This window comes from Tympanuchus pallidicinctus, unplaced genomic scaffold (genome assembly GCF_026119805.1).
Source record: "Tympanuchus pallidicinctus isolate F22 unplaced genomic scaffold, pur_lepc_1.0 scaffold16, whole genome shotgun sequence".
In the NCBI taxonomy this organism is placed as follows: Eukaryota; Metazoa; Chordata; class Aves; order Galliformes; family Phasianidae; genus Tympanuchus; species Tympanuchus pallidicinctus.
This window is the reverse complement of record NW_026294679.1, coordinates 3,669,674-3,694,127: the sequence shown is the minus strand read 5'-3', so window position 1 is coordinate 3,694,127 and position 24,454 is coordinate 3,669,674. Positions and strand designations below refer to the sequence as shown.

The 24,454-nt window shown below is 41.6% G+C and overlaps 1 protein-coding gene across 1 annotated transcript in view; it reads right to left on the bottom strand.

Moving 5' to 3' along the window:
• Positions 1-24,454, bottom strand: part of CPXM2 (carboxypeptidase X, M14 family member 2) — a 64,546-nt gene that overhangs the window by 22,183 nt on the left and 17,909 nt on the right. Inside the window, exons 2-5 of the mRNA XM_052676848.1 lie at positions 19,105-19,214; positions 14,826-14,965; positions 3,702-3,786; positions 3,090-3,240 (exon numbers count right to left, since the gene is read on the bottom strand). Coding sequence (XP_052532808.1) covers positions 3,090-3,240; positions 3,702-3,786; positions 14,826-14,965; positions 19,105-19,214 — 486 coding nt within the window. The remainder of the gene's footprint in view (positions 1-3,089; positions 3,241-3,701; positions 3,787-14,825; positions 14,966-19,104; positions 19,215-24,454) is intronic.

Below are 24,454 nucleotides of genomic sequence, written 5' to 3'. Positions count from 1 at the left end.
GCCTTGAATACTCGACAGTATAAATAAATGCATGAAGAGCTAGGCTAATTTTCTCTCTCTTCTCTCTGGCTACTTTTGATCATACACATTTTCTTTTTGATTTTTTTTTTCCTTAAGTTTGAAAAAGAACAGGCAAGAAAAGTACATCCATCCCTCTGAGGCAATTACAAAAGATTGTGCGAGTCAGTCTACATCTATGTAAACACTGACATTTCTGGAGATCGGGGAGAGAATTACGGGCGGGTGCATTTGTCCTCTATTTTCACCAGCAAGAAATGGCAGCTCCGATCCCCTGGCACAGGTAGGATTTGATTTGGCACCTTTTCCCAGCAGTTAAGTGTTTTTCCATTGGTGAAACGGTAAATGTCTTGTGTTGGTTGAAAGGCAGTACATTGTTGACATTGTTGGATAGCACAGACGTTTCTGAAGAGCTACAGTCATAATCTAGAAAAGGCTGTTTGTCAAAACTAGCCTGCAGTACAGCAAAGATGCATCATGAATAATATATAATCACTGTGTTGATAAAAGTGACAAGTATCTTAGTAATACTGTTGATCTAATCAGTAATATCTCTGTACAAGTCTTCTTGTAACCACAAGCAGTGATTTCTCACTTTTTGTCCAAGCTTGGGTCATACACTGCAGATTTAATTAGCAGGTCCTACTACAGGACCTCACTGGCTCTAGCTGTTTTCGTGGCCTCCTGCCAGTGCTAACAAGCTTTTCTAGAATATTAATATCTTATCCAGGTTTCTTTTTTCATCTGGTATTTCTTCTCCTTTAAGCCTAGATGATGGAAAGCTGATACATAGCACCGGCTGAATGCCAACCACTTAATGCATGCAGGGATTAATAAAGACATAAAACCTACTATTACAAGTTAAAATGACATGAAATGAGGCACTGTTATGAAAAACCTGCAAACCATCTTCCTTCCTTACAAACCACCTCTTCATCTTGGGTTGCTTCCCTACACCCTATCTACCTGTGCACTGACACTGGCTCAGGAGGATACAGTGCATGCGAGCTCTGAAATCTGTCCAAGCTGCTCCTCTTGACAATTTGATATCTTGTACATCTACCTGCAGGGTGCAAATGACAAGTGTACCAGTTACTCAAGGAAACCGAGTATGGCAAAACTACTTCTATGGATCAATGGCTTCTGAAAGGATAAGGTTGGGTGAACCGACACAGTCCTACTCACTGTTTTTTATGAATTTGTTTTTTCCCAGTTTTACATGGGAATCCTCTTTCAGAAAAGGAAGCTTGATTTCTGCTTGCACAGTCAATGCAGTGTAGCAGAGCAGCATGATGAACGAGGCTGAACCGAAGGCCAAACCAGCTGGCTATTTAACTGGAACCAAATCAAGTTAAGTCTATAAAGGGTGAGGGCATTCATTTACAGGGAACTGCAAAAAATAAGCCATATCCTGCTGGTCAAAAACATGCATGGAAAGGCCTCCACAACCTGGGGAATATTTTCTTTCAAGTGTCTTGCTTGCAATGAATAAAGTGAGCTAGAAGAAAGAGATGTCAGTCCTCTCTGAGCTAAAAAGATGGGCCAGCAGCTTATCAAAACTCATTAGTTCCTGCAGTCCAATTACATTTTGAATAAACCCACCCCATTCAATTGTTGCCCAATGAATGCATATAGCATTTTCTTTCAAGAATAAACAGAACTGGTCACTGCAGACAATTAACTCAATAAAGAACTGTCAGGAGGAAGCCCCAGTGCTGTTTCTGTGCTAATCCAAGCTCTTCAGCAAGCTGTAACAGTACTTATTTCAACAGCAGATAAAGTGCAGATAGATTCTGATCTCAGTAACACTTTCACCACCAGTATGGTGCTGTGAAGCTGTGACAAACGTTAACACTTGAAAGCAGAATTTGGCCCTATATGGGTGTATACCCAGTAAGGATATAAGTGTAAAACTGCTGCAACTTAAAACAAACCAAGCTCACAAAAACACGTCTTTCAAAATATCTGCATTTTTGCTCTTTCCTCTGTCCTTAGAGAGAATTACTCTCTAAGTTGCTTTCTAAAATAGTACTGAAACACCTGAAGGACAAAAAAATCAAGCTACCTCTGCTTGGCATTTGAAGACCCTACATCAACAGTGGAACGGGAGGCAGCAAGTCTCTGAACAGCAGCAGGTACAGTTAAAGCAGTAACGATAAGCTCTGGAAAGGCAGTTCTCTTTGTGGTTCTAGTATTTCTGAAAATGCTATTCATACCCCCCTGAAAAAAAAAAAAAAAAGAAAAAAAAAGAGAGAGAACAATTCCCCAGGATGCCAGGATTTAAGAGAAAAGAAAAAAAAAATAGCAGATGAAAGATCTGGAGCAAGCAGAATGGCAACTTAGAGAAGGTTTGGACATAGAGTTCTTCAGACACGCTGAAGTTAATCCACCGTGAGACTATTTACGACATGGCTATCAGAAATATGGGTCTGTCACATAGAAGGCCCCTGTTCTAAGGTTTCACTTTGCATTCAGCAACAAACACTAATTATACTCTACACTTGTGTTATAAAAGAAACATCAAACGCTCAACATTTCAGCACCCAGTTTCTAGTCTCAACCAAGGATTAAGACCATTTACCATCAGTCAGAGCATTTGCCTTCAAATTAATTCAAAGGAGTCCTATAGCCTGTGCAATAAAGTTAAAAAAAGAAGAATTAAAAAAAAAAAATCAGACTGCATTATTATAATGGCTCTTTCTTGCCTCAAAAACTAAAGACATCCGCAAGTGATTGTCTTGATATATAATTCTATTGCCTCCCTAGTACGTGTGCACTCAGTAAGATTAATTGCATTACACTTCAACCCGAACAACAGAGACAATCTTGTTAGATCTTCCATACAATCTTGTTTTATTAATATAGCCAATTATATATTCTACAGAGTTGCATTTGAAATGAGTTATCCTGATATTGCCCATGTCTCTGGACAGATACTTTTCCAATTCTTTTTGCATAGCTTTCTCCATTAAAGAGAGGTATTGTGTCAAGAGCAAAAATTATTCAAAGGACTTAAAATTGCTGTGTCTTGGCACAGGCACTGATGGCAATACCAACTGAGCAAGACTTACCTGGTAAAGGACACCCTAAGATTTCCAGCCTCATACAGATGCTGCCTTCTTCATACCAGGACCGAGGGTTTATGCGGATGTAGCGTGCAACCAGTGGCACAGGCAGCATATTGAGAACAGGGATCTCCTTCTCACTGTTTCCCTCAAAGATCTGTGCAGGCACCAAACACATGAAAATACTAAGATCAGCTATTCAAAATACTTTTGGAACAAAAGGATCAGGTAAAGTCACCTGGTTACAGCCCCAGACGGATAGCGCTCCTGAGAGAGAGAGCAGGAGCCCACACCCTCTCTCTGTAATGGGCATTTGAGTACATGATGTGACCCCATGGAACAGTGGCCTGATGCCAACCCATGTACATATCTCAGGTAGCATCAGGGCAACATCCACTGCCCTGCTCAGACACATGGAGATTTCCCTTAAAGGATAGCCCGAGCCTCTCCCTGTGTTACATGATGTGCTCTTAAATTTACTTCAGGCTGATGGGACCACTGAGAGATGTTCCTTTTGTACTGACTGATGTTGCAAACCAAAGCTCCATATGGACAGTCCCCATCTCTATCCTATTTGCTTCACCTCATAAAGAAAAACGTCTGCTTCTTGGGACTCACCACATCTCCAGATTCATTTCTGACAGCAGTCCATGCATGGCTGTCATTGCTCACCAATACTCTGAAGGAGGTCACCCAGTTACTCCTGGAAAAAGACAAAGAGGGCTGGAGTTATTTTTCCACAGCTAAAACTGACTGCAAATTTTGTCTCACGTTATAAAGCATGTAAGGTTGCTAGCAATGGAAATCCCACTTGGCAGAGCCACATCAACACTTAGATGAAAAAAGTGACATGTGAATCTAGATTTAGCAGATGATAAAAAATCCTAGTGAACAGAAGCAGAGAAAAGCCCAAGTCAGTATTCCGGAATTCCAGGACGTGAGAGAACACTGCTTTCCTGGAGGGGCCACTTATCCTGAAAGAAAAACATCATGTACATTCACTCTGACGTTCAGAAGTCTTACCTTTACAGCCTCACAATATTTTTTATTTCTGCTGCTGTCATCATAGAGCTTAGGAAAAAATAAATTAAAACCTCTACAAAGTCTGCCAGTTTTAAGAAGGAACATTTTCATTCCCTGGTTCAGATTTTCCTTCTGTTTTCAGGCTGGTTCCACTCCTTGCTATGAGCATTAGACCTCCACCTGGCACGAGTCTTGAGAATACTATGGCTTGTGAACCACAGCCTGCAATAATTCCTGGTTTTATTAGCAGCAGAGGAAGATGCACATAATTCTCCCCCTGTACAGCAGAGTGCAATTGATCACAGCACTAGCACACTACTACACACCGAGATCAGACTTTGATACGGTGAGATACCCTAGATACTAGTTTCCTAATTTATAGGAAAATACCCTAATACAACAAAAACAAAATCTTTGTTCATGTTAAGACAGTACCTTGCCTGTGTTCAACCAAAGAGGTGAAATAGGTCATTGATTCCCATAACCTGAGTGGAGCAAAACTGATGTGGTTCTTTAAGCATTTCCCATGGTAACATGTACAGCTACAGAGAAGGTAATGCCCCAAATATCTCAACGTGCTTTCTGTTCTGAAGAAGTAATGGTAATTTGCTTTTTTCATAACAGCAATTTCCAATACACAGCGACTTAGAGGAGAGTCATGCCTTGGAGATACCTTTGTACTTTAAAGTCAGTCCAGATTACTAAATCCTGTTTTCATGTACGTAAACTGATCACGGGTAACCAGCTGTCCTCTAAAGCAGTCTTTCTTAAAAGCAGGTTCTTAGCTGAACTGTGTATTAAAGGTGTTGGGGGTGAAAGCAGAGTGAGGAAAGCTCCTGGGATTAGAAAGAACTGGGGCGCTTATGGGAGATGCAACAGGTCGTAAGGCACCTAAGAAAGCCCCCAACAGAAAAAGGACATGGAGCTGTTGGAGCAGGTCCAGAGAAGGGCAACAAAGATGATTAAAGGGGCTATAGAGTACCTCCCCTACAGGGACAGGCTGAGAGAGCAGGGGCTCTTCTGTCTGAAGAGAAGGCTCAGAGAAGAGCTTACAGCAGCCTTCCAGAACTTGAAGGGGCCTGCAGGAAAGTTGAGGAGAAACTTTTTATAAAGGCAGGTAGAAACAGGACAAGGAGAAATGGTTTTAAAGTGGAAGAGGGTAGACTTAGACTAGATATTAGAAAGAAATTCTTCACTGTGAGGGTGGTGAGACACAGGAACTGGTTGCCTGGTGAGGCTGTGGATGCCTCCTCCCTGGAAGCATTCAAGGCCAGGCTGGATGGGCTGTGAGCAACATGGTCTAGAGGGAGGTGTCCCTGCCTATGGCAGGGGGGTGGAATAAGGTGATCTTAAATGTCCCTTCCAACCCAAACCATTCTATGATTCTATGATTCCACCCAGCGACAACAGAAAGGAAAAATTTCAGAAATGGTCAACACCAAAACCAGAGGAAGAGGAAAACCAAAATAAGAGGAAAAAATAACTTTTCCCATTGAAAAAGAAATCAAGTCTGAGAGAAATAATCCCAGGTTTGAATGGGGGACGCATGTATTCAATGCACATAACTGAATTAGGGCCAGTTTACAGAGTGAGGATAAACAACCAAAAGAGGCAGTGTTACAAACCAGGAGACATCATTGCTTCTGAAGCACTCCCCAGCTAGGACTTATTTTCCATATTTTAATTTTCTCACTCTGTATACTCAATAGAAGTTCAGACTTTTCCTGGAGGAAAATGTACACTAATCTTTGTACACATAATCCATCCTGAGCGATAACAAGTGAAATGCTTCTCAGAGGCAGCCTGCCAATTAAAATACAGATGGGATCACATCCAGACTTGTACAGTTACAGAAGAGGAGGATTTCAGAGGATCCTGGGAGTACACAAATCAGCGCGATGGCTCGCCTGTAAGGAATAAACATCCTCTTTGCACTTGTGAGGTACAGAATAAACACAGCACAGGTGACCTTCTCCTTCCCACTAGCAATAAATACCAAAACTGCATCTAAAAAAAAAAAAAAATGCAAAAAAACAAAGAAACAAAGCCATTAACCAAGTAAAAAGCCTCTGCCACTGCTAAGGAAATTGAAGTAACTTCAGTTTCCCCTCCAAAAAAGGCATCTTCTGTCTAGAAGTCACATTTCTAGCTGAGTGTCTTTAAATTCAGGGTACTTCTATAGAACCAGACCAGCATTCACATGATCAACCTGCTTGAAAGCTGCAGGTATTTCACACACGTGCAGCACAGAAGGTCTGATACTTCCAAGAAGCAAATGGATGTGGTGCACATGCTCCAACCACCAGCCTGAGTATTGCAAGCACGGCACTTTCTGGAACTGAAGAGTTTGACACATGCAGAGTGCCTGTTTTATTGGGGTATACACAGAAATGTGAAGTGTTCAGAGAAACTCATCACAGAAACAGAACAGCTGAAGTATTAAAAGTTACCTCTAGCTCATCATGCACCTGAGCAAATGATGAGCACCATGCACAAAGATGAGCTCAGGCACCACCTCCATGCCTGCCCCCATTTCATCTGAGCTACAAAATGGCCAGGAGATTCAGATGTGACAGGAATTATTTGGATTCAGGTGTTTTCCATTAATGATTCCTTGTGAGATTTATGCCAGCCTTAACTTTTCAAGAGAAAATTATCTGAGAAATCTCAGTGTGTTTTGCTAAGACTAGTCAGCAAGTTAACCAGCAAGTAAATGCAAGTATCAAAATACAATCCAAATTTACTCACTGTAATGGATTTCAAAAAAAGCATTTTTTATAATTAGCTAATTTTCATTCTTAAAGCGTTGTCTACAGACTATGCTTATCTGGAGATCAATTTTAAATTCAGTTTCCTATGATGAATGAGAAATGTTCGGCTTATCCATTTCCATCCAAAAAACCAAGCTGAGGGGAAGCCTAAGCAACTCACCCATGGGAAACTTTATCAAAGCATGGAGCAGATTTCCTCCATGAGCAACAGTGGAGAGGTGCCAGGAGGTTTGCCTGACCTCCAGCAGGTGAGCACATCAACCTCTGACTGTCTGGATATGGTTTTAGTTTGTGCTGTGTGAACTATTTAGAGCCAAGCTTCTCCATTATGGACAGCTGTGTGAGCAGTTGAGCTGTTCCAGCTTCAAAGGATGCTCATCCGCACCACCCAGTCCCACAGGATTTAAGGCAAACAGGCAAAGATTCAACCCCATAGCCACTGAGATGCTGCAGAGCAGACCAGAACGCATTGGCAGAGTTCAGGTGAGCATCACCAGACTCCAAACTGACTGTGTCATTCATTTGCTGTCAGGGCAATCTAATCTGTCTACATTGCAAAACTCAAAAGTAGGAAATAAAAACTATAGGCAGACAGATTTGTATCCTTCAACAATACATAAATCGACAAGTCCAAGTGCTTGAAATAGAAGAATTTATTTAAAAAAGTGCTAGGCAAACATTAGATTAATCTCTAATGATGCAATACAATCAGCGTGCTGGCAGTTAATGATTTTCTGATTGAAAAAGCAATCTGTAATCTCACGTAAATAAATATAAAACCATTAATATAGCCTAATAACATTTCCGTGGTTAACATTTTAAAGCACCAACTGCCCAACAGTTTCAAAAATAAGCCAAGTTAAAAAATACTCTGGCTAACCACAGGTAGCCCAGCAAGTTCTGCAAACTAATTAAAATGAACATGATTTAAAGAGATGGAGCTTGAACAGCAAGCAAGGGTGGGCTTTTTTTTTAATAATTGAAATCTTTGAATATTTAATTTTTAAAATTGCTTCTAGCTGACTTAAATGAATACACTGCTGTGAGATCTGGCTCTTTGGAGGCCCTGTGAAGAAAAGCTCAAGGCAAGAAATTCTCTTGCTCTGAATGAATTAAACATGGATTTTATTATTTTTTTTTTTCCTAACTCCCTTCTCAGTGAATTCGTAAATGTGTTTCCCATCCAATGGCAGCATCTTACAGTGAGTTTTTGTAAGATTTTAGTCTCTGGCCTTCCTTGAAAAATCCATGGAATGGTTGGGTTGGAAGGACCTTAAAGCTCATTCAGCTCCAACCCCTGCTATGGGCTGCCTGCCCCCTCCAGCTCAGGCTGCCCAGGCCCATTGATGGATGTGGGCACCTTCAGGGATGGGAACCATGTAATTCTGGGCAGCAGCGCCAGTGGAAATCCAGCTGTAGTGCTTCCCAAACTACTGCGCTTTCACGCTTTAAAAACACTGTATAGCCCCAAGCCTCTTGGATGAGGTCAAAAATATCCTTGGCCTTAAAGGTTTTACAGTTTTAAAACTTTTCATTCACAGGCCACTCCTTGCAAAGGGATCTGCACGTGCTTGAAATTCTTCCCCACCACACCTTCCCCATCTTTTATACCTGCTAAATACAATCAGCCTCTGATTGCTCTGACAGTAAACAGCAGAAACTGCCACTTGTGTGCACAGCTCTGAGCACACTTACAGCAATGCTGAAAGGGGTCCTGCCTACTGAGTATGCACAAAGACATGGCCAAGCTCTTGATGTGTGCAAGAGGAATGCTGGCTTGGGAAGAGGAAAAGGAGCAGCTGCACAACAGCCTTTTGGTAACCCCATACTTAGTCACTCTCATTGCAAAGAGGCATAATTCACATTAAAAGATATACAAATCAATGCTGTGGGTAATACACTTGACTAATCTGTTTCCTGTACTTTTCTGGTATATCCTTTTCCTAAAAGCTTCAGCTCATTTGGTTTAAAGCTTCCCATTGCAGTAACCTTCCCCTTCTGAACACCCCCAGGAGCAGGGCAGGCTCTCCCCCCACAAGGGATCTCCACCATGCCAGAGTTAGGGAAAAAGCCCATGGCAGGGGTTGGAACTAGATGATCTTTAAGGTCCCTTCCAATCCAAGCTATTCTACGATGATAACTAGTGACACTGAAATCAGATTGTTGCATAACTTGCATGATGTATTTGATATGATGTCAGTGGACTGGGAACTCAACTCAGTGAGACCTGACTTCAGGGAGGCTGTAACAATCTCTGCAGTCCTGTCACCCAGTCAGGGCCAATATCAGCTCACGCTGATTTAATGCACCTTAACAGTTTGTGTCCGTACACAGCAGCTGCCTATTTTATTACAGGATGTGAATAAAACACTGAGACATTTTCATTGAATTTGCTGAAGTTGTTATTCAGGGTTCTATTTTCACATCCTCAACATGGGGAAAAATGGTATTGCTTTGGAAGTCAATGCCAAATATGTCTGTTGTTCTTGTGAACTGGATCAAGTTTACAATTTATTCCACTGTGCTTCCAAAGTAGTGTTGTGTTTGGTTTGTTTTATCTCTGTGTTTTACCTCTTATTCTCACATACTGTGCAAATTGTTTTCTTGGGTATCTGTAGCAACAACTCAAATACCAATAAATAACCACTCTGCTGTCCCAAATACTAATGGTGCAACACTGGGCTATCCCTGATAAATTCCTGATTATTGGAATACCAAAGATGCTGATGAGACTCTCTCATCAAAAAGACAATCTTATTATTACTGAGACATAACAGGTGGCTAAAAAGAGGGGAGGAAGGAAGAAATTTCACCCTCTTGCAAGCATCAAATTTTACCATCTTGGAATCCTCACTTAAGAACTGTCCCATAGAAATGAGTCTTGGCTCCTCAGGAAATAGAGGTGAACACTGCAGTCACAAGAAAGTGGGGCAACACTTTTAGCTCATGAGTCAAGAAAAAGCAGCATTCTTCACCACCCAAATCAGCAGCAAATAAACAGCACTGACTTGAGGTTTAACCTCAGCTCGCTGCAGCCCTGCTGTTCCCTACTAATGGTTTATAAAGAGAGATGCTGGGGGTCGTGATGGGTATTGAGGACTGCCATGTCCACACTTGTTTCCTTAAATTAAAAACGAATGGTTTGCATTTGAGTATATATATATTTTATATATAAATATATAAAATACATATTTATTTTATATGTTATATATATTATAAATATATATAATAAATATATATTACAAATATTTTGAATTTCTCCTGCTAAACTGTGGAAATTTACTCCAGAATGAGCATTCTGCACAGCTTGTTGCATCCATGTTTTTTTACATTGTCACTTTATTTCCTGGCAAGTAATATTAGTGCATCATTTAGCATGTTTGAAAGATTAACTTAAGAAGAATGCATCATCACAAATATAACTTGCTGAAACATCTCATCCACTTCTCTAAAAATCAAAACATCCTCTGCCTTGGAATTGTTGAAGCTTTGTATTAACACACCAAGTCTCTTTAAACATATGGGTTTAAGATGGCACTGAGCTATCAAGATTGTTTGGGTTGTGGGAAACATGTTGTCAAACTGCTAAGAGTGATTAATATTTTCTTCCCCTCTCTCAAAAGAGTGCATATTTTAAACTATCACATCATTGCTTTAAATAAAGCCCAATTCCACTGTGATGCCTCCAGTGCCCCTCTCAGCCTTGAACAGTTGTTTGAAGATACATAATTCATAAAACTCAAAGATGTATTGGCAGAATTAAAGAGAATTACACGCTATATTTCTCCCCCAAATATTCAGCCATAAACCCTTCGGTAGCTCAGCTAGATTGGATCTGTTGGCATCCTCAGTCTCTAAGAAGAGGATGTCTTGTGCATCTCTAAAAGGTTACATCTCTCACACCACCTTCTTGAAAGGCAAACAAAACAGCTCTGCAAACAGAGTTCAGTAACATCCTTCTGCTAACAATGATATTCACAGTGAAGCAGTGTGGTAAGAGCCATGAGATGCTAATCCCCAAAACTGCTCAGTTCATAGGAAGAAATGGGTGCCTCACACACTGTCAAGGTGTCAGCTCTTATTCACACCAGCCCACACAAGCAGCACTGAGTTCCACATCTCATCAGAATGGAAGCCAGAAAGGAGCCCTGGTTCTCCGAGCTGTTGCCCACTGCCTCAGAAACTCAACATCTGCAAATCTTCTGCAGAGCCCAACCCACAGCTGGTATTGATGATGGTAAACAGAATGCTTTGCCACGGTTTTGGGTTTCTCAGGAGTGCCTGTGCTGCCCAAACTGCAACGCCCACCAAGTGCACATATTTGCTTTGACTGGTAAAGATCCTCCCAGTTCAGGAGGTTTCACGCAAGGCCTGTTTCTGCTTGTGACAGGAGAGGGCGAGAAAAGCAGAACAATCCATTTCCAAGTAGCTGTCATGGAATTTGCAGCCACACAGCTCAAGAACAGAATTTGACTTCGAGAAGTGTTTTTCTCTATAAAGGAAATGATTAAACAATTCAAGTATTCATTACTAACCAAGCATGGTTTCTTTCTTTCTTTCTCTAGTCAGGTCACGTGTGCTTTCAAGAGCTGTTTCAGTACATTGGCCTCTTCCTCCTTAATGCTCTCATGTCTCAAGCTCGGGCACAAATGTCCTGGGAAGGCAGACCAGAAAAGGCAACTTTGCAAGTGAAACTAAGAGAGGACAAACTAAGGTGGAACAGTTCTTGTCAGAGTACAAAGGGTGACAGCTTCATGCATTTTTGTGCTCTTTGCATTATGTCAGGCGTGACCTTTAGGCTCATCCATTTCCTATGAAGTCCCTCAAACTGATAAACAAAGCTGAGGTGAAAAGACCATCTCTGCTTGGGTGGAGCAGGCATCAGCAAAGCCAGATGACAGCTGCCAGGGCTGTTATAAAGAAGTAACGGGTTGCTTCCTGTGCCAGTAAGCTAGCTTTGGCTACAGCATCAGAAGTAGCTGCAGAATCGAAGGCCAGATTCCCAGTGGCTCCAGGATTGCAGCCTCACAACGTGGAGCAGAGTGATTTCCTGTGGCACTCAGTGCAGTGCCCTTGCCTGCCTTTCCTTGCCATTACATGTCCCCATTAAGTCAGCTGCAGGAAGCTAAAGGGACAGGGACAGGTATGAATCTGATCTGGGCAGTAGTTCACAGGTGACTTTCATTTAAGTAATTTTTTTCCCCGCTTTGTTCAAGTTTCTTGTTCAGTATGAAGACAGAAAAATTGCTTTTTCTGATTCTTAATCTGTATCACATAATAGCATTGGTGAACCTAGCACACACATATCCTGGTGTCTTGACTTTCTTATATAATGCTGGGAAAATCTCCAAGGCTTAAATAAAATCCTACCTTGGCTCTCAGGCTTGGCAGGCTTTTGCTTCTAATACGACACAGAAGAGAAGGCTGTTTTCTGTCTCTCCTACCCAAAATAAGCTTATTTTCCACAATACCTATGTTTCTATTATCTATGAATGCACTTTTCCTGTCACATAACTTCATAAAGTTGGGAAGATGCCTCAGGTAGCATAATGGCATCTTTTGTACAAACTCCCATTTCATCAGTAGTGCTTTTTGATACTGGCAGCAAAGCATAAGAAGAAGATTACATCTCTCTCCTTTGTCTTTAGTGCCCACTATAATAGAACACTCACCAAAGCACCTGCCCACAGCAACACAAGTCCCACCAGGCTGGTGTCTGATGCAATCCTGATGCCATTGTGAGTACCAATGTACCCACCAGTGCTCCTCAACTCCAACCCAAGGCATTCTTCGCTTCATGCTCAGTCTCTACTAGATTCCATTTCTCTTCATGCAGCTCCTGTCCACCCCAGGGTTTCATGGTTTTAATTTCCTCTCACTTCCTTGGCTGCTGGAGGGATGCCCCACTACAACTAATTTGGAAAGTAGCACGTGACATTGCTATGACATTGTCCCCTAGTGCTGTGATGCTGGAAACCATAGGATACCCGTCCTGGTCCAAATGAGGGCTACATATTGAAAATCTTATTTTGGTACCTCTATGAGTATCAAGGTAATTTTAAAATCTAGAGACTGACATGTAAAAGATGACCCAAACATCAACTAAAGAGATTTCATCTCTTCTATCTGATGACGGGGGCTGAGGAAATGAGGTGGAGTCCAGGGAGGCCACTTCCACAAACTAAGTTAGAAACATGGAATCATTAAGGTTGGAAAAGACCACTAAGATCATCTAGTCAAATCACTGACCCATGCTACCATGCCTACTACAGCAGTCCCTGACAAGAGAAGCTACATTTTCCAGGAGATACTGACCTGCCCCACACTGCACCACTGCTGCACGAGGCAGAAATGTGCCAATTTCACTGCAAGCTGAGCAACAACTCAGGAAGAGCCTGGATTAGCTCTCCCAGCATCAGCCCCAATCCTCCTGAAGGCCATCACCACTCTGCCCACCAACTTTTCATGGAGCAAGACTCAGTTAAGAACAAAACCAAAAACAAAACCTCCAAAAACCCAGACAGTACCAGCTACAAATAGAACATAGAGTCTGGCTGCAAACTCACAATACAGCCAAACTAAAAATAGCAGTGTGACAAGATAAAGCAGTGCAGTACTGGTGTTGATGAGAATAGCAACGTCAAGGATATGAATACAAGAAAGAATAAGCCTTTGCTACTGTAATTATCCAATGCAGAACAGTGTGGAATAAATATAGAAACCCTATTGCCAAAAAGGCTCTCGCTTCCACTCGGTTGTTTAAAGGAACGAAATATCAGAAAATTAAAGAGTAGAAGGAAAATTATATCTTTTTAATGTTTTTCCTAGCTATGGTGATGTTTCCCTTTTTTCTTGTTTCCCTTTTATTGTGCATCACACAGATTTTCTTAATGAGGGATCTGACCAGAACCGATCTTATACTGTGCATCTCCTTTGTACTTGCTGGAAAAGGCTTCTCCCCACAAGCAGGGTAATTTGCTCACATAATGCAGTGAGACCCAACCAGAAGTTAAGCGAGACTGAGTGAACACTGTACAGAGTTCAGGAAGAAGATAAACCTTCACCTCCAGGTCCTGTTGATGCCAACTGATTGCTCTGCTCCTGGTATACAATTAACATCTCATTCCAATTGTATCGTAGCAATCTGAGCGCCTACACTCAGAAGCAGGCCACAGATGAGTAAGTGCACACAAATGCATACAACTCTGCAAAGCAGTTATTTCCCAGTGCAATATACTCAACCAATAACTCAAGAAATAACCAGAAAGCTCACAGTCGATTTCAGCGTTGGAAACAGCCATCACTGGGGAATCAACTGTGGTAGACCTGGGCTATACATGGCTGGATTGCCTCTTTGCAGCAACAGAATTAGGCTACTGCCTGACTTGTTGCAATCTCTCCTTAAAATCTTCATAGCAAGTAGACCTGAAACGCACAGAATCCTCTTCCCATCCATAAAGCCCAAACTGCATGCCTGCTACCAAACAGCTCACTCCTGGTCAAAACCTTCTGCATGGGTTTGGGTTGTTATGAATTTAGAACAAAAAATAAGGATATAAAAAGCTGTTGTAATTTCAGAACCAATAGCCAATCAGAACTATATTGGAGTGCCATCATTTACTCTTTAATATGATAAGCTAATCAAGTTAATTCTGGAAAAGAATTAGAAAGCTTAACAGAATGAAATTTGGCTAAATAAGTATAAAGGCAAATAATCCGTTCCCTCTTTTAACAGATGTAAATAACGACTATAGAAGTTTGCTACCTTTAAAGTTGCATTTTATGCCACATACAAGCACTTTGCCTTTCAGTATTCCTCCATTCAATACTCAACTTCATGCATCATTTCCATTCTTTCTTTTTCTTGAAAAACAGAAGCACACTGCAGCATGAATCCTTTGGCTTGAAAGTTCAGAATCTCAAGGAAAAAAATCAAGCATGTACTTACGACCAGAGAGAATTTCTTCCTTGTGTGATGACTCCAGTGAATTTTGTTAGCCTTCGAGCATCTACTTCAATCCACTGAAATGGATCATTTCTTCCTGCACACCAAGCACCATCATAAAAATCATTTTCGTTAACACCTGCCTGAAAAAGAAAGCAGAACTCTTCATAAATCAGAACCAGGAAACCAAAGGTCTTTCTTGGGAAAAAGAAAAGAAAACATGAAGTCATCATTCATTTCATTTTCTCCTTTGGCTCAATTTTAAGCACCCTGAGACTGTCATTCTCCACAGTTATATGGAATGGCCAAAATGTTTTCTTGCTCAAAGTGTGTGGGAGAAAGAACTCTGCAAAACCCCTTCAAAACCTGAGAGCCATTACTTACAAATATAGCTCAGAGAGAACAAACAGAACTTCAGTCTAGTCCAGTCCACCTGTCTGTGCCTGCGGTCTGACAGGGCCTTCACCAAAAACAAATTACCCACATGGTCTTCAGAGTGATGGAAGTCCTAAAAAGTGATCTCTGCTCCATCTCAGTAATAGTCTGTGGTGGAGTTAACTCTTCCTCCTCCAGAATCAGCAAAAGAGACTGTAAAGCATATGGAAATAGCAGTGCCGTGTTCCACCAGTTCTCATCCCCATCGCTAAATTTTCAACATCAGGGATTGTCAGACCTTACAGAAAATTAAGTTTAAGGACTCAGGAGTGCCAGCTCCCTGCTGGACTCCAGCTTGCTTACCAATCTATACTCTGAACTGTATCAACAATAAACCCCACAAGCAGTCTTCTACACATTTTCAAAGGGGAGATAGCCATAAGATATTTTTATTTTGCACAATCTAAGCACACAAGAAATAACAGTCAAAGAAACATGTCATGCCAGGTCTTCAGATATTTATCTTGTTACTGAAACTGAGGAAATGTTCTGCATCAAGCTGGCTACTGTCATGGAAAGCACAGAAGCTTCTCCATATGGTTCTCAGAGGCTACATTTATTTTTATGTTATATCATCTGTGTTTAATGTGGATTTATCATTGCCATCCATGCAACTCCAAGAAAGGATATTTTTAAATATTTCCCAAATAGAAATGAAGAGTATGGAAAACTTTGAAAATGTGCATTAGAGACCCCTTTAAGCTCTGACATACAGCTATTCTATATTGTGATTGAAATTATAGCCATCATTGGATTGAGATTACAGCCGTAGCTGGGTAACAATGTCAGAGACTGACATAACTGTCTGTCTCCATTTGTACACAGAATTTCTGTCACAGGTGCTGGATTGGTCTAATCCACAAAAAGGAGATGCAGCTGTCAATCCTATTTCTCCAGACTGAGTCTGGTAACATCTGAAGAGAGCACTGCAAAGCCGACACAGATTCAATTCCTGAGGCTTCTCATTTTCTACAGCATTCAAATCTAAGATCAGGGAAGCTTAAGTATTATTAGTTTTCCTGCATTGGCCAAATTTATATGAAGCCACTTCTATGGCCTCACTCCAGTATCTTAAAAGCAAAGCTCATGTACAAGGGGAAGTACATTGCGTGGTGAGGAACTCTATTAATTAAAGAGAAATTCTTCAAGAGGCCTGAACAGTGGGAAACACAACACAGATATGATCACTGCCTTAGTTAAACCTTTCTCAAGCAAAGGTTTCAGAGCATTTTAAAATGAAATGGAATTTGATGGAGCCTTAGGGTTGAAAACCAGTGCTTGCCAGGAAGCATTACAATCTGCAGAGCACCTTGAACCAACGTCATGCTAATCCCCTGCTCGCTGATGGCATTCCACCAATTCTGCCCTTATCTCTCATTGCTGTGGCTGGGACCCTCAGTCTTCAATCAGACTAAGAGTGCTGCCCATTAGCATGATGCTTGTTGCATTGTAAACTTTTCCTCTACTAGGAAAGACAGAAAGAGAGGAGAATTATTATTCAGTAGTTTAAATTAATATCGCATTTCTATGGAAAGCTTTCATTCCGGAAAGATGAGAACAATTATCATGAAATACTCCTCAAAGAACAAAGATAAGTTGGAATTCCAGCATCCAACATCAGGTGCCACCCAACACAGGGTTCTGCAGAAGCAGATTCTCAAGGGCATTACACAGCCCTGCTAAGTGTGGCGTGTGCTTGGTGACAAGCATACGCACCACAACAACAGGACTGAAATTCACAAGCCTTAAAACTTAATGCTGAAAAGCAAGGTACACGAAGAGAGCTGCAAAATGTAAGTGCTGCTAATTTTTAGCTGATTTCAAAGGAAGCAGTATCTAAGGAGAAATAAGCGCCAGACATAGTGGTAACTCCTAATGGTCAAGGGGGTTGGGGAATTGCTGTGTCTATAGCATACAGATAAGCTTTCAGTAGCAGAGAAAATTGTGGATTGGAGGATTATTAGAAATCTCCTTTTAGAGCTAAGGTTGTAGCAGAGAAAAAGGCTACATTTCAACAAGAAAATACAGCAGAGCAGTCACTGAAGTTGAAGTTCACCATGAGCTGGGTGCTGTTGCATTATTTGTATACAGGCCTTCTAGAGCCATAGGATAACTTCATGTGCCAGAGAACTGCAAAAATAGCTGTTGCATATTAAGAAAATCATTCCACATAGAACTTGCAGCTGAAGGAAATGACAACGTGAAAATCTGTATCAAGCAGCAGTGTGACATGAAGTTTGTGCTCACAGGGAAAAAGAATCCACAAACAAACAAACCAATCTACCAAGTAAAACATGCAATCTTTCTACGCAAACATCTCAGACCAAAGAAGAGAGAGAATCTCCCATTTAAGCTGGCATTGGAGCAAAGGTCCTTCCACTCAAAACCCCACAGCACTGCAGAGAGGGCACAGAGCTACAGCATTGAGGAAAGGAGACTTTTTTGGTAGAATAAATTAACGGAATCCATCACCACAGACCTGGCAGAAGCATTATTATTATAACCATCAGGTGAAAGTAGGGGAGATCAGGGCAGCCACAATAACCTGGGAGACAGGACACCAAAAGAGACCAAGCCAGCCTGCCCTAAGCCTCAGCTACCTTTGGGAAGGAAGAGCTGCCTACTGTTCATTTCCCAGCAGAAGACTGCTCCCTCAGCTTCCATTGGAGGCTCCAAACCACCATTAGGAGATCCATCATTTACATCAAAGGCTCTCCTCCTACTTCAAGGTGGTGTTACTGGTGGTAATGGGATTCAAGGCTAGATCGGTTCCTGGTCTGAACCCATATGTTATTCTTATGTTTGTAAATAAAGTGGACTTTAACAGAATATCAGAATGGTAGGGGTTGGACGGGACCTCTAGAGATCATGAAAAAGCGCAGCCAAGACAGAGTTCAGAGATTTGCATCACAGTTCTTGATACATCTATATATAGTTTTATAGAATCATTAAGGTTGCAAAAGACCACTAAGATCCTCAATCCAACCCCAGCCCACCCCCACCATGCCAACTAACCACAGCCCTCAGAGCCACATCTCCGCAGTTCTTGAACACTCCTTGAACAGAACAGCATGTTGCAGCATTACCACTCTTTCTGAGAAGCAGAAAACTGCTCAGCCCTCAGTAGAACTATATTGCAGAGCCCACAGGTGGGACCTCACTTGTGAGCAATTTCTGCACCTGGGCCCCTTCCACTCAAGCTGGCTCTGCTGCTGGAGAGACTGCAGATTGATTTACTGGGCCTCCTGACAAAAACTATCCCATTAAATCTACTGAAGTTGAAAAAGAGAAACACAAGAAATAGAGAAATAGAGTTTTGGACCCACGAAATAGCTAAGCACAACATTAATGCTAAATAAAAGCGGAGAAAGCAGACTGTCTGCTTATGGCTTACAAATTGCAGAATCTTTTGTAGCATATTTGTTGCCTTTGAAAAGCAGCCTCAGGGCAAGAGCTTCACTTAGAGCCACATACTTCCAATTAACTGCTGTCATTAAGTGCTGGCAAATGGCAAAAAGTCATTGAAAGTGGGAGTCTCCTTGTAGACATTGATGCTTCCTGTAGATGTCCCTGCAGCTCCCTGCAGGGAGCACCCACTTCTGCTCACCCACAGAGCTCTGCTGGGGTTTGCACCCTCAGCACGTGACTTCTATAACCAGGGAAATAAACCCCACAACTTTAAGGGTGATCCATCAACCCTGTTCACTGCTCCAATTCCAGCGTTTCCCCTTCGCTTGAATTACATGAGCTGTCAAGGCAGTCAGAACCAATAACCATCCACTGGCTCCCTTTATGTAGCCGTACAACCTGAAGCCATTCTCCCACTTAGCAGCAAAATGGATGTTACCTGAATATTAAGCCTTCCTCTGTGGGCCCCGAGGCCGTATCGCTTTGCTGTAGAGGCATGGAGCTGGAAGTCAGTAATTTTTAGTGTCTCTAGACCAAGTGGAGGACAATCTACAAAACAAAAGATTTATTAAAACTTAATATATATAGTGTGTATTGATTTATTTTAAAAAAGCAAACTGTAAACAGGCATTCCAAGTGTTTTGGTTTCACTTGTGCCAAGCTGGCCTGGGCTTTCAGCTGGTGTAACGAGCACAGCACCAGTGAAGTCGATGAGAAATGGCAGTTCTCATGAAACCAATGAAGCAATGCTGATTTACACCAGTGAAGATCTGGCTTTTTGTCACTTGCATAAAATTAATATTGCTTGCTCTATGCTTTTGTCTTTCACAGATATGCAGAATATTTCCTGTCCAGTGTGTTTCAGTACAAGATGCCAAGAGAATGGCTTTTTATTTTCCTGTCTTTTGGCATTTTTCTTTTTCATCTCGTTTTGATTTTTCCCCTGTACTCATTCCAAGCTACTGTATGAAGTTATGGTTCTAATTAAAATCTATTCTGGAAAGTTCAATCACAGTCGTTCACATTGCACAATAGCATCTGTTACAGAGGTCTGGGAGGCCGACCGCCGAGCTGCAGAGGTAATGACTGAGCACAAAGAGGGCAATTCTGCAACAAGGGGCCATCTCTCTCAGCTCCAAATTGCAAAAAGAAAGAAAAGCAGATCTCATTGCCCCAACTGTGAGCTGGGAATGCAGCAAGCTAGAGCCCAGAGCTCAGGCTTTGGAAGATAAGGCATTGGAAAGAGCCTACTTCATTGTTTTCAGAGAAAACACTGTGGTCTGAGATGACCCCAGTATTTGAGTCTCTCACTGTCCTCAGCGTATTTGTCCTGGAAACACTGTAGTTGGGCTGGGAGGTGCACTCTGTGCTCTGCAGAAGGTGGACAAAAGCACAGAGGCATTCTGGCAGGGTCTGAATGGTAGAGCAGGGCACAGTTCAGGGGCCCTGAATTCAGCACTGACCAAGATTGAAAAGCCTGCACATGGCAGAGGTGGGAAACAGCACCTTGGTGCTTATTTAGCCAGGTCTGACTCTCACATTGGTTTTGTATTGCTGTGCACAAACTGTCAAAACGTATACGAGATTTGCTGTGCTCCTGCTCAGCTCACAACAACCTAAAATCCCTCAGGAAATCCATTGCGTGCTATTTGTGCTAGCATTTGTGTGCTCATCCTTAGGAAAGTTCTCACAGAAATCAGTGGCCAAAGTTTAATGTCTTCATCAGAGGCGGCAAAGACAAACGTTAATTACAGATGTATTTTCTTATGCACCAACTGCAATTGTAGTGGTGCACAAGAGACAGGCTGCAGACAGTTCCTCATTCTGAAGAGCTTTCAATCTAATTACCCCAAGCAGAGAAGAGACAGGATGGACAAGGAGAACCAAAGGACGGAGCAGCTCAGAGGATTTGGGTTTCATTGGCAGATGGGTTTAATTGCATTTCCTTCCAGACTGCTCCATCTTTCATTGCACTGCGACTGGAAGAAGTCTAAGGCTCTGACAGATCTTTACCGGGAGTAAATTACAGAGCGGGGGACTGCCTGCCTTCCTTTAGCAAGTTCAGTCCTGCAGACAGGTTGGGAAATGAATCTCACAGGTAATCCTGCAAACCCTTCTGCACTGCAGTATATTTGAGTCTGCGAACGCCCTCACAAAGCTAAAGCATCTACCCAGAGCAAGCTGCCTTACCACTCATGCATCACTTTCTCCATGTTTATACCATGCCTAATACAGGCTAGGGGAGCAATGTGCAGGTTCTGAAGGGAATTAATGAAAAAGCAGAGCATTTCCCACTGAGCTAACAGGCTCCACCAGCAATATACTGGCTGAGGCTCCCCTACCTTCCCAGATGTGACATGCAGTGCCAGTGTACGTATAAAGAACTGGGTTGGTTTTATTCAGACCAAAATACTCTTAGCATTGTAACGCTGCCATATTCTGGGATTACTGGTGGATTTCAGGCAGGGTTTCTTAAGCTGCAGGATGTTGGGGAGAAAAAAAAACCTGCATGTATTGGTGTATATTATCTCACTGTTCATATGGATCCCTGTTAAACGCACCTAGCTGCTCTTTATTTTTTTCAGCATTAGTTATTTGTATTGCCTGTAAAGGCATCAGAGCAACAGGCCAATATTATGAAATGCTCAGTTTGTGGGAGTTGTCAGTGACGACAGAGTAGGATCTAAGAGCAGGTGACACAAAATACAGATACTTCTGATGAAAATATATTATTAGCAATGCAGCGTCCTATCTTCATGTTGTCAATGCTTAGAATATATCAAGTGAAATGATTAGGATTTTTAACAACCATTCAATAATACCCAGCAATTCTTTTTTTTTTTACTGTTATTCATAAAAATTTATAGGAGAGCACCTAACTTACTGCTTCTGAAAGTGAACTAGGCTTTAAGGCTGGGACTGTTTGGTCTGGGGAAGGGGAGGCAATGACAACATTTGATTGTTAATAATGTAGAAATATGAAAAATACAGAAGTATTCATTCTTTTCACAGACATACAAATTCCATCATCAATACAGAGATACACTGTGAAGCATCTTGGACCAAACCATTGACCTATAATGTACAGAGATGGTGACTGCAAAGCTCTCAGTAAAAGCTCATCAGATGAAGTCCAAGTTAATCCCTACAGTGTCATACAATCAACCTGAAGTTGCCATTACACTACAGAAAAAAAAAATAATCCAGAGTCATACTGTGAATTTCAGTTTATCTACACTATTGTGTTGGTTCCTCCTCCCTTACAAGCTTTCTTAACTCCTCTAGAGGTAACTCAGACAACCTAATTATTTTTAGGAAATATACAGGAAAATAAAGTGCTTTATGGCTAAGCCTGCACTTCTGAAAGTATTAATTAATATATTCCAAGTAATTTAGAGAAGCTTTCCATGTAACAATGAAAACTGCCACACAGACTGTCTAAATGCTAGTTTGGAAAACACATGCAGAAGCTTTAGAAACGGGGAAGCATAAGCAACCAGAACAGCTTTATGTTACAGATTCAGCAAGCAATGACCCAATTATTTTGTCATTTCTTTAACTAGTTGAAAAAAGGAATTTGAAAATACAGGAAATTCAGCATTTTAATCCAAATGCTGTGTACATAAAAATGTGGTAACAAAATCCAACAACATATTTATGTTTCTCGCTGGCAGAAAAGCAAGCATTCGTCCTGCAGGTTTGGGGAAGAGGCTGAGGCGTGGGCATTTCTCTCTTTCTGGGCTGTATCCAATCATGATTTCATGTGCAATTTTCAACCATGAATGGGTATTCACTTTAAAAACAACACACTGACAAGATGTCTGGATCAAATTAATTAATTCCAAGGCCTAAAAAGAGGCAGGGTACGGATTCAGATGTAATGTTTGCCTCCTCAACAATGATCTAGTGGGGGTTCCAATTCAAAATAGATTTGCTAACTATCTCCATGTTCATGATTTTCAGTTTTGCTTCTGCTAGCTAGATGGAAAATGATTGTTTTCCAAAGTGTGGCATTGCGAGCCATCCCCTCTTCCTTGAAGCATGCAGGAATTACTTTCAATCCCCAGCTCATTTCTGGCAATCTGAATTGACCCAGTATGACTCAGGTATTGCCTGTACCAGGAGGACTAGCTGAAGGTGCAGCCAGCACCACCTCAGGCTCCAATCTCAGCTTGGCTCTGTACAGAGATATTAAACCAGGTCTGAAAGCAGTTTCAGCCTCAGGATAGCCATGCCCTAACGATGCATCTACCACTGAAACTCAGCTAAAAAAGAAAAGCAACAACACCCTCAACAGAACCATCTTGCTTGTCCTTATACCTGCAGTATAGTTATAGTTAATCTCCTGCAAGATTAACTATTCTTTGTGATAAAATTATCAGCAGTCATCCTTGGAAATGTAGATTAATGTTGTAAATAGAAGATACGTGTAAGAACAGAGCAAGGAGAACACTCTTGTTCATCTTTATTTCCTAAATCACTCATTTATTTTATTTTCTGCTGGTCCAAATAAAGATGTTCGGGTGAGCACAGATTGTCTCTGCAGCTCTGGTATCTGATGGGAAAGCATTTAGGAAATTACTCTTTATTATCTTTTAAAAAGCACAGCAGACAAATGATTGTTGTATTTAAACAATGTTTCCCATCAATTTAAGAACTTGCTCATTTTTTTCAAATGGAATGAAAAAGAAAAAAAAGAGGAGCACGTTTCTTTTTTTACTTACACTTTTAGGAGCCATATCACTAATCCTTTTCAATCCACACCAGTCTGAGCTTGTCTAACTCCTCACTCTCAGCTCTGGAAATGGAGGAATATCAGTCCTGTGCTGTCTGACAGGCTCCCTGACGTTTAGAGGCAGGATGTGCTCTGGCTAACTGATTATTCCTTATGATTCCAGTGTGTTTTAGCTCCAGGAGCTTTCTCTTTTTAAAATACCTAAGAACCTCCTTGTATTTTGAAATGTTTGTTTGGGGAGAAAGGAAGTTACACTGTAAAGACAGGCAGGAAGAGGACGAGGCAGCACTGATGACAAGTTGACAGAGAATTTCTCTATGCAGAGAATGGCTTTAGAGCCAGCAGAGTTTCTTGTTGCTGCTGACATCTATGACTTTGCACTAGGGGCTTGAGCCAGCACCTCCAGAGTCAATAGAAGAACCCCCACTGTTCTCATAGAAGTTGGATCAGGTTTTTACTATGAAAAAGACCTCCTGACCTTTGCAGTGTAACCTATATCTTCAGGTTGTGCATTTTCCATCCAAACATACACTGCCAGAACAATTTCCAGTAACACAGCACAGCCCAAGTTCTCTCAATGGGCAATTAAGTATCTCTAGAAACAACAATGGTCAATTTAAAGAATCAAAAGCCCATATTGCACATCTCAGCATCCACATGGTCAGAGTTCACCATGCAGGAGCATGACAGCGACCAGCAAGCACCTGCAGTACCAGATGGTCTGTCACTGCCTGAGAGGGAAGCAGCGTGGTGCCAGCAGGATGTGCTTCAGGTTGTATTTCTGATAGCAATCTACTGCTTTCATCATAGAGTCATAGAACCACACCATCTTTAAGGCTGGAAAAGACCTCTCAGATCCCCAAGCCCAACTTCAGCCTCCTCCACCATGCCCACGTCCCTCAGTGCCACATCCCCATGGTTCCTGAATCAGGAATGATGATCCCACCACTCCTTGGGCAGTTGTGCCACTGCATCAGCACTCTGAGAATAAATGTCTCCTCATGTCCAACCTGAAACAAAAACCAAATGTGTGAGTTTGCCTGTCTAACTTGGC